At 44.2% G+C, this 14,567-nt stretch overlaps 1 protein-coding gene across 1 annotated transcript in view; it reads right to left on the minus strand.

The window, feature by feature from the left end:
* FSTL1 (follistatin like 1) overlaps nt 1-14,567 on the minus strand; it is a 136,332-nt gene that overhangs the window by 43,559 nt on the left and 78,206 nt on the right. The window contains exons 3-5 of the mRNA XM_033941823.1: nt 12,975-13,079; nt 12,565-12,694; nt 1,167-1,199 (exon numbers count right to left, since the gene is read on the minus strand). Of these exons, the coding sequence (XP_033797714.1) occupies nt 1,167-1,199; nt 12,565-12,694; nt 12,975-13,079 (268 nt within the window). The remainder of the gene's footprint in view (nt 1-1,166; nt 1,200-12,564; nt 12,695-12,974; nt 13,080-14,567) is intronic.

Here is a 14,567-nt window from a genome sequence, read left to right on the forward strand (position 1 = left end):
TGCCACTGCACCTCTCTATGCTGCCCTCACATCAAGTATCCCATTAGAGCCAGTGCCCAGAACAGAGATTAATTACCTTATAGCAGGAGGGCCATTTTTGCAGGCCTTTGAGGTTGATGCAGAAAGCTACACAATAGAGCCACACACCAATGACTACGGTAAGCGCATGGCTTCTACTGCGAGATTAGTGAGAAAATATTTTGCAGTGATACAGCAAGCTAATAAGATGCAAATTCAAAGCATGCAGAATTTGTGTGCTAATCAAGAATGCCACTTGGGCATATGTACACAAAGGTTCTGCAGTAAGGGCAGCCTCACTATGCACATATTAAAATGAAAGTGCCAGCACAAATGCATATTTTATTCTGTGCACAAATATTAGCGCTGCAAAAATTTCTTGCACATAAGTTTGCATAATTAATATTTATGCATACAGCAGAATAACATTGGCAAATTGAAACTCAGTACAGACAAAACAAAATTCTTTTTGGCTACACCGAGTAAGAAGAAGGTAGAACAGAGTTCAGATCTAAATGGAACTTCATATTCGATTAATTCTCCAATTAGAATTTTAGGGGTGATTTTAGATCAAGATCTACAGTCATGTGAAGAAATTAGGACACTCCATTAAATATTCAGTTCTTTCTTAAGAAATGCAGGTAAACAACAAAAATTATCCTTGATTTACTCATGAAACAATAAATCCCATAAATTGGCATAAAATCCTCTCAACTAACCCTTCTACGCTGCCTGGTGGTGAATTTTCCGTGTTGTACATGTGATAAAATCCTTTGGTTACTTCTGTCCATTGTGACAAAATATCTAATGGACTCATAACCTTGCATTTTAACATACTGTGCTCTCATGTGTACTATACAAGTAAACTCTTGCACTGAAACCCTTGGTGCATTCTGGGCCCATTAACATATACACTTGCAGTAACTGCATTTCTTTTTGTGGTAGCTTCCTGCATTTGTCCTTCTGACGTTACTGTTCCAGCACAACTTCCTGCAAAAGGCTCAGGTGTACTTTAACTGATGCTGGATGTTGGTTCATGTAAGGGCCCCACATACTATAGTCCACTTTACTGAACATATTTCACGACTGTGACCTCAAGAAGTTTCATCTGTCTGTTTAGGAAACATTAAAGGCTCCTCTTCCCTCACCTAGAGTAGCTGCAACTTTGTCAGTCATTTTCTCTGTGAACAAAACAGAAAGGAATTAATTGGATTTGAAAGACAAATAGAACCCATAATGGGATTGTTTCTTCACTCTGTGGTATGAGATTAGAAACCTAGAAAGATGTGCAACATTAAAACCAATACTCAGGGCTATAAAAGCCTCTGCCTCATGCAATGCTGGCCTTACTGGTGTCAGCTGTGCTGTGCTACAGTGCCACTCCCATAATGCTTTGCACTCAAAAATGTCAAAACATATAAATATGAAGATTTCTGTGATAAATATATACTTTCTATGCAGGGCACATTTGCAGGATCATTGGCAGTAAGTTCACAGACTAGTACTGAATGGTCGATCATACAGGGGCACTTGGTTTGTTACCCTGTGACATCTTCAGGGTGGCAGGTCTCAGGTGAAGACAGTGGGGTCAATATACATAAGAATTGCCATACTGGGACAGATCGAAGGTCCATCAAGCACAGCAACCTGTTTCCAACAGTGGCCAACCCAGGTCCCAAGTACCTAGATAGATCCTAAATAGCAAAATAGATTTTATTCTGCTTATCCTAGGAATAAGCAATGGATTTCCCCAAGCCATCTCAATAATGGCCTAAGGACTTCTCTTTTAGGAAATTATCCAAATCTTTTTTATTCAAAACTATTTAAGCATGCAAGGAGATGTTCCTTCCCGGTTAAATAACACTGGCGGACTCAAACATTGCTATTCAGCGACATGTAATTGGATGGGGGGGGGGGAATCCATGGTTGGGGGCAGTTATCCAGGTACTGCAGATTTGTAGTGACAGTTTGAATACTTCATTGGGCTTATTGGACGCAATATACCCCTGTGTGTGCTCAATTTTGGGCATGCTTCTCAGATGTGTATGCAAATAAATTGGATAGTGAGCTCTAAACCATCAATAACTGGACGCTAACAACCAATTATGGATGTTAATTGGCACTCCTTAAAATCTGCACACACAACTGGATGTGCACTGTACTATAAGAAACAGGGCCTAACTCCCACGGTGTGCATCTCACAAATGGGCGTGGTCATGAGTGTGTCGGGGCATTCCAAAAAGTCATGCACAGAATTACGTAATGCTGCCTGACTGTGCCTGACTTGGGTGCTGGCATTTACACCAGGCTTCAGCAGGCATAAGTCTGGTGTCCAAAAGCCAGGCATGAGCTTCATGCTACACACTCTTCCATAAAAGATGCATGTCCTTTATAGAATAGTGCTTCGCGCTGAATGTTTTTGGCGTCTAAGTTTTGGAACTGTTTATTGAATTCCCTCCATACCTCAGTCTTAAGAACATAAGAACATAAGAAATGCCTCTACTGGGTCAGACCTGAGGTCCATCGTGCCCAGCAGTCCGCTCACGCGGCGGCCCAACAGGTCCAGGACCTGTGCAGTAATCCTCTATCTATACCCCTCTATTCCCTTTTCCAGCAGAAAGTTGTCCAATTCCCTCTTGAACCCCAGTACCGTATTCTGCCCTATTACGCCCTCTGGAAGCGCATTCCAGGTGTCCACCACACGCTGGGTAAAGAAGAACTTCCTAGCATTCGTTCTGAATCTGTCCCCTTTCAACTTTTCTGAATGCCCTCTTGTTCTTTTATTTTTTGAAAGTGTGAAGAATCTGTCCCTCTCTACTCTCTCTATGCCCTTCATGATCTTGTAAGTCTCTATCATATCCCCTCTAAGTCTTCTCTTCTCCAGGGAAAAAAGTCCCAGTTTTTCCAATCTCTCAGCGTATGAAAGGTTTTCCATCCCTTTTATCAGACGTGTCGCTCTCCTCTGAACCCTCTCGAGTATCGCCATATCCTTCTTAAGGTACGGCGACCAATATTGGACGCAGTACTCCAGATGCGGACGCACCATCGCTCGATACAATGGCAAGATAACTTCTTTCGTTCTGGTTGTAATACCCTTTTTGATGATGCCTAGCATTCTATTTGCCTTCTTAGCAGCCGCTGCGCACTGTGCCGACGGCTTCATTGTCAAGTCCACCATCACCCCCAGGTCCCTTTCTTGGGTACTCTCATTTAAAAACATCCCTCCCATCGTATAGTTGTACCTCGGGTTTCTGTTTCCCACATGTAATACTTTACATTTCTCAACATTGAACTTCATCTGCCATCTCGTTGCCCATTCCCCTAGTTTGTTCAAGTCCCTTTGCAGTTTTTCACAGTCTTCTTTAGTCCGAGCTCTACTAAATAGTTTAGTGTCATCTGCAAATTTTATTATCTCACACTTCGTCCCTGTTTCCAGATCATTTATGAATACATTAAATAGCAGCGGCCCTAGTACTGAGCCCTGCGGGACCCCACTCGTGACCTTCCTCCAGTCCGAGTAGTGGCCCTTCACTCCCACCCTCTGTCTCCTACCCGCCAACCAGCTTCTGATCCATCTATGTACATCTCCTTCCACCCCATGGTTCTTCAGTTTCCAGAGTAGGCGTTCATGGGGCACCTTGTCAAAGGCTTTTTGGAAATCAAGATATATGATGTCTATGGGGTCTCCATTGTCCATCCGTTTGTTAATTCCTTCGAAGAAGTGCAATAAGTTAGTTAGGCAAGATCTTCCCTTGCAGAAACCGTGTTGGCTGGTTATCAGAAGTTCGTTTCTTTCAAAATGTTCATCAATTTTTTTCTTTTATCAGTGTTTCTGCCATTTTCCCCGGTACCGAGGTCAGACTCACCGGTCTGTAATTTCCTGGGTCACCTTTTGATCCCTTTTTAAAGATGGGCGTAACATTGGCTATCTTCCAGTCCTCCGGGATCACGCCTGTTTTCAGGGATAGATTGCAAATTTGCTGCAGTAGTTCCGCTATCTCCTCCTTTAATTCCTTCAGAACCCTTGGATGGATTCCGTCCGGACCCGGGGATTTGTCTGTTTTTAATTTATCTATCTGTCTGTGTACATCTTCAAGGCTCACTTCCATGGTTGTTAATTTTTCTGCCTGATTTCCATTGAAGAATTGTTCAGGTTCCGGAATGCTGGATGTGTCTTCGTTTGTAAATACAGATGAAAAGAACGCGTTAAGTCTTTCTGCCACTTCTTTCTCCTCCTTCACCACTCCCTTCTTGTCACCATCGTCCAGCGGTCCCACATCCTCCCTAGCTGGTTGCTTCCCTTTAACATATCTAAAGAACGGTTTGAAATTTTTTGCTTCCCTGGCTAGCCTCTCTTCATACTCTCTTTTGGCTTTTCGAACCACTCGGTGACATTCTTTTTGATACTTCCTGTTCTCTTTCCAGTTCCCCTCAGTTTTGTCCTTTTTCCATTTCCTGAATGAATTTTTCTTATTGCCTATCGCTTCCTTCACTGTTTTGGTTATCCACGCCGCATCCTTTATTCGACTCTTTTTGCACCCCTTTCTGAATCTGGGGATATATAGATTTTGCGCCTCGCTCACCGTGTTCTTGAGAAAAGATCAGGCAAGTTCTACCTTTTGCCATTTTTTTGAAGTGTTCCTAAGTTTCTTCCTTACCATTTCCCTCATTGCTTCGTAGTTTCCTTTCCTGAAGTTTAAAGTTGTCGCTATGGTTCTCTTTCCTTTCGGTATTCCTACCTCAACCTTGAACTTGATCACATAATGATCGCTGTTTCCCAACGGTCCCACTACCTCTACTTCTTTAGCAGGTCCCCTTAACCCATTTAGGATTAGATCCAGAGTGGCATTTCCTCTCGTCGGTTCTCTGACAAGCTGCTCCATGAAACAATCTTGTATAACCTCTAAGAATTCTGTCTCCCTAGTGCAATTTGAGCTTCCAAGACTCCAGTCTATTCCGGGGTAGTTGAAGTCTCCCATAATAACCGCGTTACCGCTTTTGGATTCTCGCTTCATCTCGGCTTCCATTTCTTCATCAATATCTCCTGATTGCCCAGGCGGACGATAGTATAAGCCCATCTTTATTTCAGGCCCTTTCCTTCCAGGTATTTTAACCCATAGCGATTCTAGCTTGTTGGTCGTTTCTGCTGTGTCCATTTTTGTCGATTGTATGCTTTCTTTTATGTAGAGGGCTATTCCACCTCCTTTTTGTCCTGACCTGTCCTGGCGATAGAGCTTGTACCCCGGCAGTGCTGTATCCCATTTGTTTTCTTCATTCCACCATGTTTCAGAGACTCCAATGATGTCTATGTCCTCTGCATTGGCCATGGCTTCTAATTCCCCCATTTTGTTTCTTAGGCTCCTTGCATTAGTATATATGCAATTTAGATCCTTGTATATCCTTGTCTTTATTTCCTTTCCCTGTGCTTCGATCTTTAGTTTCTTCTCTGTTGTTACAATCCTTATAACCTCCTCTTCTGGGTTTGTCAACTCCTGTGATTTGTCCATTGTTTCTTCCCAGCCTTTTTTCCCCTCGGTATCTTCACGGGATACCGTCTTCCGAATCATCGACGCTTGGTCGACTGTCGGCTTTCCCCTTCTTCTTAGTTTAAAGCCTGTTCTATTCCTCTCTTGACATTGTTCGCTAGAAGTCTTGATCCCGCCGCGCTCAGATGTAGTCCATCTCTCCTGTAGAGCTTGCTCTTGCCCCAGAACATTGTCCAGTTCCTCACGAAGTGGAATCCTTCTTCCTCACACCATTTCCTCATCCACGCATTTATTGATTGTAGTTCCTCCTGTCTTTTCACATCTGCCCTCGGTACTGGTAGGATCTCTGAGAACGCTATCTTCTGAGTCCTTCATCAACTATGCCCGGTTAGCTAGAGTTACCAGATTTTCCAATGTAGAAACCCAGACACGTGGCCCCGCCCCATTCCGCCTCCAGCCCCGCCCCATTCCAGCCCCACCCCCACAAAGCCTCGTCTTTCTTCTCCAACCTCCAGGCCACGTCTGGAGGGCCTCCAAACATGCACGATTGCATGTGACATCATCCTTGCATGCTCAGAGGCCCTCCAGATGTGGCCGGAGGTCGGAGCTTTCCAAAACCTGGACACACTACCAGGTTTTGGAAAGTCCATCTGGGCACCCAGACAGTCCGCTAAAAAGAGGAAATGTCCGGATTTTTCCGGACGTCTCGTAACTCTGCAGTTAGCTATCCTGTGAATACTGACCTGGATAACTTCTAGGTACCACTAAACACCCAGATAATCAGTGCTGGTACCTGGACAGGTGCTGGCACTGCTTATATGGCAATAATTCAACTGGAAGTGGCCAGTGTTTAAGAAAATGCTGACTATTGGCCGGTGTATTTTGATCTGACCAGGAGAATAAGGCAATTAAAAATTTGTAAGCCAATGCTACCAAAAAATGCAACATTTCCAAAGCTCTTTCATTTACTGTATTAAAGTGTGCAAAGGTTTAAGGAAATTAGAGAAATAAATACTTTGATAGGCTATAATACGACCTTCATGTTACTGGTGTTGCAGTCTTATCAAAATAGCCACATACTAGTGTGATGCAGAAAATGCATGCACTTTGTTTTTATAGCTGGTGTGCAAAGGGCAGTTATCAGTAAATTAGCCCTTTCAATCGGAAACCCCGCATTTATTACACAAGACAAACAGCACATTCAGTTCTGGATAATGTGGACTTTCTTCATCCTGGATGGTATTTAACAGTTACTTGGTGGTAACCAGCTTTTTCTTAGGACAAGCAGCCTTGGGAAGGAGTTTAGAAACACAGCGCTAAACAACAGAGATGATACTGTAAGGCAGTGGTCTGCAACCTTTTTAATGTACAGAACCATGTTGTGAATACAAGAAAGCTCTGAGCACCACCAAAAGATTTCAGGCTTACACATTTAAGTCTATTCCCCCCCTCCCCCCCCCCCCCACACATACTTTTTATGAAGCCACGTTAGGCTTTTTGATCACCAGCCGCGATCTAAATTCCTATGAGCGTCGGAGCTAATTTCGCTGTGGCTGACGATAAAAAAGCCTAACACGGCTTCATAAAAGGGGGCCTATATTAGTTAAATATATCATTGAAAACTGTGTTTTCATCATGCACTTGTCTGTGTTTTAGCAAAAGTTTGGCATGATTTCCACAGCTCTCGGAATGCAAGTGTTTCATGGTTTATCTAGCTTTGTCATATAGTGCAGAACACGTAAGAACAAAAGAATAGCCTTACTGGGTCAGACCAATGGTCCATCTATCCCAGTATCCCATCTTCACAGAGGCCAATCCAAGTCACAAGTACCTGGCAAAAACCCAAATAATAGCAGCATTCCATACCACTGATCCAGGGAACGGAGTGGCTTCTCCCATGTCTGTCTCAACAGCTGTTTATGGACTTTTCCTCCATGAACTTGTCCAAACCTTTTTTAAAACAAGCTCCATTAACTGCTCTTACCACATAAGTTTTGCCTTTTTTCCTAAAGTGTTTTTCAACAATTTTATGGTTGTTTGGCATATTTTATTATTTTCATCAAAACAGGGTTTTGTATAGATAACATAGAATACAAACAAAAATTTTTTCAGCACTTGTGGATAATTAACTTAAATGGTGGGGAGGGGGACTGGAGCCTAAATGATTACAACATTGAATTCAGGATGTGGACCTGGAATGATACATAGATCATAGGAGGTTCTACGATTTGATCATCCAGCACAGTATGACATGCTCACCACTAATCCCAAGTGAAAGATTTATATAGATTTAGCAGTTGGAAACCCCATAAAATTGATATAAAATAATTTTTTGATACAGCTCTGCTAGATTATGTGTAGAGTGGAGGGGCATAATTAAAAAAAACGTCTAAGTCCCCTTTTAAAAGTAGAAGCAGGGAAAATGTCCATTATAAAAAAAACGTCCAAAAGGAGGTTTTTAAAATTTTTTTTTATAATGGCCTGCCTCTACGTTCAGCTGTTTAAACGCCCAGACCACCACTACGTATAAACTTACACCATATAATCAACCTAAAAAAAGCCTAAGTCCCAAACGCCCAAAACAAGGGTTTTTAGGCAAAGGAGGAGCCAATCCTTCACCTAAAATATGGATTCTGTAACCGGTGTCTGTCAAAAACACAAAACGATCCAGGCAGGAGAGAGCCCAAGCCCACCTGCCCCATGGCACCCCGAACCCCTGACTAAGATCAGGGCAAGAGAGAGCCAATCCTTCACCTAAGACCACCACTACGTATAAACTTACACCATATAATCAACCTAAAAAAAGCCTAAGTCCCAAACGCCCAAAACAAGGGTTTTTAGGCAAAGGAGGAGCCAATCCTTCACCTAAAATATGGATTCTGTAACCGGTGTCTGTCAAAAACACACAACGATCCAGGCAGGAGAGAGCCCAAGCCCACCTGCCCCGTGGCACCCCGAACCCCCGACTAAGATCAGGGCAAGAGAGAGCCCAAGCCTTCTTGCCCCGCAGCACCCCGAACCCTCAACTAAGATCGGGGCAAGAGGGAGCCCAAGCCCTCTTGCCCTGGCGACTCCCTGAACCCCTGACTAAGATCGGGACAAGAGGGAGCCCAAGCCTTCCTGCCCAGGTGAACCCCCTACCCCCCACTAAAATATGGGCAGGAGAGATCCCAGGCCCTCCTGCCCTCGACGCACCCCTCTCCCACGAACGCCCCCCTGAACCCCTGATCGGCCCCCCCCCCGCCAACCCCCTTGACACTCCCCCGCCCCAATCCCCCTCCCCATACCTTCAAATTGTTGGCCGTCCGGCAGGCCAGCCATCCCAAGAATGGCTGGCCTTAGGGCCTGATTGGCCCAGGCAGCTCAAACCCTGCCCTAGGTGGGGCCTGAGGTGCCTGGGCCAATCGGAACAGGAGGGGCCTAAGGCACGGTCCAAGTATCTCCCTCCCTTGCCTTTATCTTCACTGACGATTTTTCTCTTAACAAGCAGCCGGAGCATTTCCTGAAGTCGCTTGTGGCTAGCTGGCTGCCTGCCTGAAACTTCTCCTCTAACGCAATCGGAAACAGGAAATTGCATCAGAGCAGAGGAGAAGTTTCAGGCAGCCAGCCAGCCACATGCGACTTCAGGAAATGATCCGGCTGTTTGTTAAGAGAAAAATCACCAGTGAAGATAAGAGCGAGGGAGATGCACGGACCCCGGCGGGCAAGAGGGACGGAGGGGGCTGCTGCTAGGGAGAGAGGACCTAGCTAAAATGAACATTTAAAAAAAATATATATTAGAGTTTCCCATAGAGCTTGGGGGTGGGGGGGGGGGGGGAGGAAGGACACCAAAGCAAAACTGGCCCAGGAGTAGGAAAGAGAAAGGGGAGAAGGACAGGCAGGTGAGCCAGGAAGCTGGAAGCGGGGGGAGAAAGAGGGAAAGAAGCTAGATGGGGTTGGAGAGGAGCAAGACACATTGGTGTGGAAGAGGAAGAGAGGGGAAATCTGGACAAAGGAAGGTAACAAACAGAGAGGAAATTATTTGCATGGGGTCATAGGGACAGAGACATAAAGGGGACATACATGGGGACGGTATATGGACACAGGGGGGGGGGGGGGGCAATGCCAGACACAGGAGGGAGTATAAAGATACAGAGGGGAGATATTAGAAATGGGGAAAATAGGAACATAGAAGGGAGATGGTTTATGTGGATGGGATCAGATGGTTTGAAGGGACGGGGTGGGGACAGGGACTAGAGGTCTGCATGGGAATGGGGATCATGGAAATCCCACGGGTCCTGCGGGGATCCCACGGGGATCCCCCCCTAGATCAGTGGGACTCCAACTGGGACCTCTCCCAGACCCACGGGGACCCCTCCAAGGCCGACGGGACTCCCACGGGGATGGAACTGAGGTTCCTATCCCGATTCAAGGCCTACCTTATTTCTGGTCCAGCGCTGCGCTGAGCTCCAAGTCCCGACGAATCAGCAGCATGTCACGTAGGCATGGAGCTCATCACATAGGCAGTAAGCTCAGCACAGGCATACATTAGTTCAGCTGCAGCACAATGGGTCGTTTGTGATTGGCCCATTGTGCTGCAGCTGAACCAATGTGTGCCTATACTGAGCTTACTGCCTACGTGATGAGCTGCAGAGGAGGGAGAGCCAGCGGCTGAGTTGCTACTTCTGGGGAGCTGCAGCACTTCACTTTACATTGCCTTGGTGCAGCCGCCCGAGCGAGGAGCATGATGGCTCTATGGCTCCCAGCTGTGTTCTGCCCTGCCCCCACCTGAGCTGGCCAAAGTTGTGCGGGGTAAGTGTGGGCACTGTGTCTAGAGAAGGGAAGGACCTTGGGGGGGGGCAAGCCAGAACCCTGGTTGGTAAAGTTATGCGTAAGAAAGAAGTAGATACCACGTTGTTCACGGAAGGAAGTGTTTATGGACAACTTGAAAAATTGAAGGTGGACAAAGCCATGGGACGAGACGGGATCAATTCCAGGATATTGAGGGAGCTCAGAGAAGTTCTGACAGGTCCTCTTAAAGATTTGTTCAATAAATCCTTGGAGACAGGAGAGGTTCCATGGGATTGGAGAAGAGCAGATGTGGTCCCTCTTCACAAAAGTGGTCACAGAGATGAAGCAGGAAACTACAAGGTGGTAAGCCTCATGTCAGTTATTGTAAAAATAATGAAAGCGTTACTGAAGAAAAGGATAGTGAATTTTCTAGAATCTAATGGGTTACAAAATCAGAGACAATATGGTTTTACTAAAGGTAAATTGTGCTAAATGAATCTGATTGAATTATTTGACTGGGCAACCAGAGAACTGGATCGAGGACATGTGCTAGATGCAATTTACTTAGATTTTAGCAAAGTCTTTGACACGGTTCCTCATCAGAGAGAGCCTCTCTGAACAAATTTGACAGGCTGAAGCTAGGACCCAAAGTGATTAACTGGATTAGAAACTGGTTGATGGACAGAGGGTGGTGGTTAATGGAATTTGCTCGAAGGAAGCTAAGGTGAGTGCCTCAAGGACTGGTGTTGAGGACAATTTTGTTCAATATGAGGTATGTTTGTGAGCAACATTGCTAAAGGGTTAGAAGGTATGGTTTGCTGTTTTGCAGATGATACCAAGATTTGTAACAGATTGGACATCCCGGAGGGAATGGAAAACATGAAAAAATATCTGCAAAAGTCGGAACAATGATATCATGTCTGGCAACTAAAATTCAATGCAAAGAAGTGCAGAGTGATGCATTTGGGGAGTAGAAATCCGAGGGAAACATTAGGTGCTGAGAGGCAAGAAGCTGATATGCATGGACCAGGAGAGGAACCTTGGGGTGATAATGTCTGAGGATCTGAAGGCGATGAAACAATGTGACAAGGCAATAGCTGTAGTCAGGAGGATGCTATACTGTATAGAGGGAGGCATAACTAGCAGAAGAAAGGAGGTGTTGATGCCCCTGTACAAATCATTAGTGAGGCCCCACTTGGAGTATATTGTGTTCAGTTTTGGAGGCTGTATCTGGCTAAGGATATAAGAAAACTTGAAGCAGTCCAGAGGAAAGCAATGAAAATGGTAGGGGGTTTGCACCAAAAACGTACGAGAAGAGATTGGAAGACCTGAACATGTATACTTTAAGGAGGGACAGGGGTGATATGATACAGACGTTTAAATACTTGAAAGGTTTTAATATAGATCCAGATCTTTTCCAGAGAAGGGGACATAAATTGAGGTTGAGGGGTGGTAGACTTAAGAGTAATGTTAGGAAATTATTTTTCACGGAGAGGGTGGTGGAATGCCCTCTCGAGGAAGGTGGTGGAGAGGAAAACAGTGATGAAATTCAAAAAGAATGGGATGAACACAGAGGATTTCTAATTAGAATATAAATGGTATAAATTGAAGAACTAAGGCTGGTATCAGGCAGACTTACAGGATCTGTATTCTGCATATGGCAGTTTGGTTTAGGATGGGCTTCGGAGGGCTTCAAAGGGAGCCCCAGAAATTTGGAACATGAGCACAGTACTGGGCAGACTTTCATGGTCAGAATCCTGCAAATGATGAAATGGTTTGGATAAGCTGGAGTGAGCTTCGACAGCAAGTCCAGTAGTTGGAACCTAAGGATAGTACTGGGCGGACTTCTAAGGTTTATGGCCCAGAATTAACAAAGAAAAAAGACATTTTAATTTAATCATGAAATTGTAATACATATAATTATAGGGAAGACTAGATGGACCGTTTAGGTCTTTAGCTATTGTCATTTACTATGCTACCTATGCATTTTCTCCCATTCTCAGTTCAACCCAACCATTGCAGTAATAGTCCTCAACCATGGGAAACAGACTACAGCTAAATCAGATGATTTGGCCTGCAGGAGCAATAGAGGGAGAAGAAAAGGACCCTTTCCCCCCAAAAAAAAACAAAAAACATACCTACTTTTCAGGCTTGTACAACCTGTTTCCAAACAGAGATAATCAGGACAACTTAGGTGAGATTTACTCCTGAAGATAACATTTTACTGTCAAGGCCCTGGATGCTCTGGATCTCCCAAACTGTCACAGAGCAGTAGGGGTTTTGCAGTTACCTTTGCAATGACCGTCATAGTCCACCTGGATCTTGGAGCCAGTCAGGCAGGCATCTCGGTGCAGCTCACAGTGGTTTCGGTAGGTCTTGCCATTGCTACCGCACACAGGCCTCTTGTGAGCTTTGCACTTCTGCAACAGAAGCATAAAGTCTGAGTTTCTTTGCATTTCATGAGCCAATGAAAACAGCCAACGTGCCAGAATATTTTACAACAAATGAAAGCAAAACAATCCAAACTCACGTCCAGACTGTCTCTGCTTCGTTCGTTCCAACCAAGGCCCAAAACTTTGACTAAACAAATTGTAGTATCTCATACTTGTCCTGACAACGTCTGACATTCCCAGCCAGTGTGTCTCATTGCATATTCTCTGAACCCTTTGGGCTCTATGAGGAGTTTGCACATTAACGTACCTCAATGCACAAGCAGGTTGGCTCTCCCTTCTCGGTCATGGCACACTCTCTCCCAGCCCCACAAAACACATTGGCACAGATTTTGGACTTGCTCTTTGGTTCCTCCTGTAAGACACAAAATCAATAATTGGAACAGTATACATTTTGCACCAACATCTTTATGGTTGTTGGATAGGACATAATAGTAATAAACCATTTGTCATCTACAGAAGGCTGCACTCCTTGGAAATGCCCACATCTTCCACCATTACTTCTGAATATCTTAGGTTCTTGGGAAGCACTTGATATTTAGTGTCAAGCCCAGCCACAAGCATCTATCTGGAAAAGCGTGCAAAACTAGAGTAATAATAACAATATTATTATTATTATCATCATCTTAAACAGATTAGGAAAATCCTAAGACTTTCATTAAGACCATCAACATCTGGGTCATTTGTATCATCAGATACAGTGCTGAAATTATGAACTGGACTCAGGTAAAGATAGAAACTTTCCGCCCAATATTCAAATCAATTTAAGCAGACAGGAGAAGTTCTTACCCCCAAAATTGCTCATGGCTACCCAACTACCAATATTTAGCAGCACTTAAAATAGAAATGCTGTTGAATATTTGCTCTGACTGGTCATCAAAAAAGTGGGCAGATTAGGAGTGGTACGGGGGGGGCGGCATTGCAAAGGAGCTGCAGGTATGCAGGTACTGGTAATATTCATGGTTGGTCAGCATCAGAATAGATGACTTATTTTGTAGGCCCATTGACATTGTAATGTTTATACTGCAGCGGTTCCTGAAGAAGATTACCATTCCAAAACCGAGCTCAGTAGAACCAACCTGTATTTTGGGGAAGTTAAAGCAGGGCAGAGGATCCCGTGGACCAAGATAAGTCAATTTGGACTTTATAAATAAATGTTTTCTACTAGGAGGCATTTTTTCAATACTACATGTGACAATCAGAATGTCTGAACAATAACAATTAATTATTCTGAAAGGATATAGTTTAAAATAGTATCAATTTACAAGGGTCATTTCATAAATAATGCACAATATTTTTTTAAATTTACATGTTTTATTTTTTTCAAGTATTTCTTTACAATCCTTCAATATAGTCTCCCTGTTTTGCAATGACTGAGTCCCAACGTCCAGGAAGCTTCATTATTCCATCCAAGACACTGTTTATGTTCAGTTGCCGAATGGCTCGGGTATCAGCGGAAGAAAGTTCTTCCAGAGTTGCAAAATGATGTCCATGCATAGGTTATTTCAACTTTGGAAAAAAGTTGAAGTCTGGTGGACTCATGTCTGGACTGTAGGGAGCATGAGGTAACAGCTCCCAGCCGTATTCACATAGATTTTTAATGATGACATTCCCTATGTGCGGGTGAGCGTTGTCGTGAAGAATGAGTGGCTGGGCCAAGAGCAACTGAGGTGAGGTTTTGTGTATTTTTCGCAAAAAAATCATAATAATACACTGCTATGGCACTTCTTCCACATGGAACTTTGTCTGTGATGATGATGCCTTCATGATCATAAGCAAAAATTATCATTTGTTTGTCTTTTGATTGAGCTCATCAAAATTTTTTTGGTCGTGGGGAAGATGG

This window comes from Geotrypetes seraphini, chromosome 4 (genome assembly GCF_902459505.1).
Source record: "Geotrypetes seraphini chromosome 4, aGeoSer1.1, whole genome shotgun sequence".
NCBI classification, from domain to species: domain Eukaryota; kingdom Metazoa; phylum Chordata; class Amphibia; order Gymnophiona; family Dermophiidae; genus Geotrypetes; species Geotrypetes seraphini.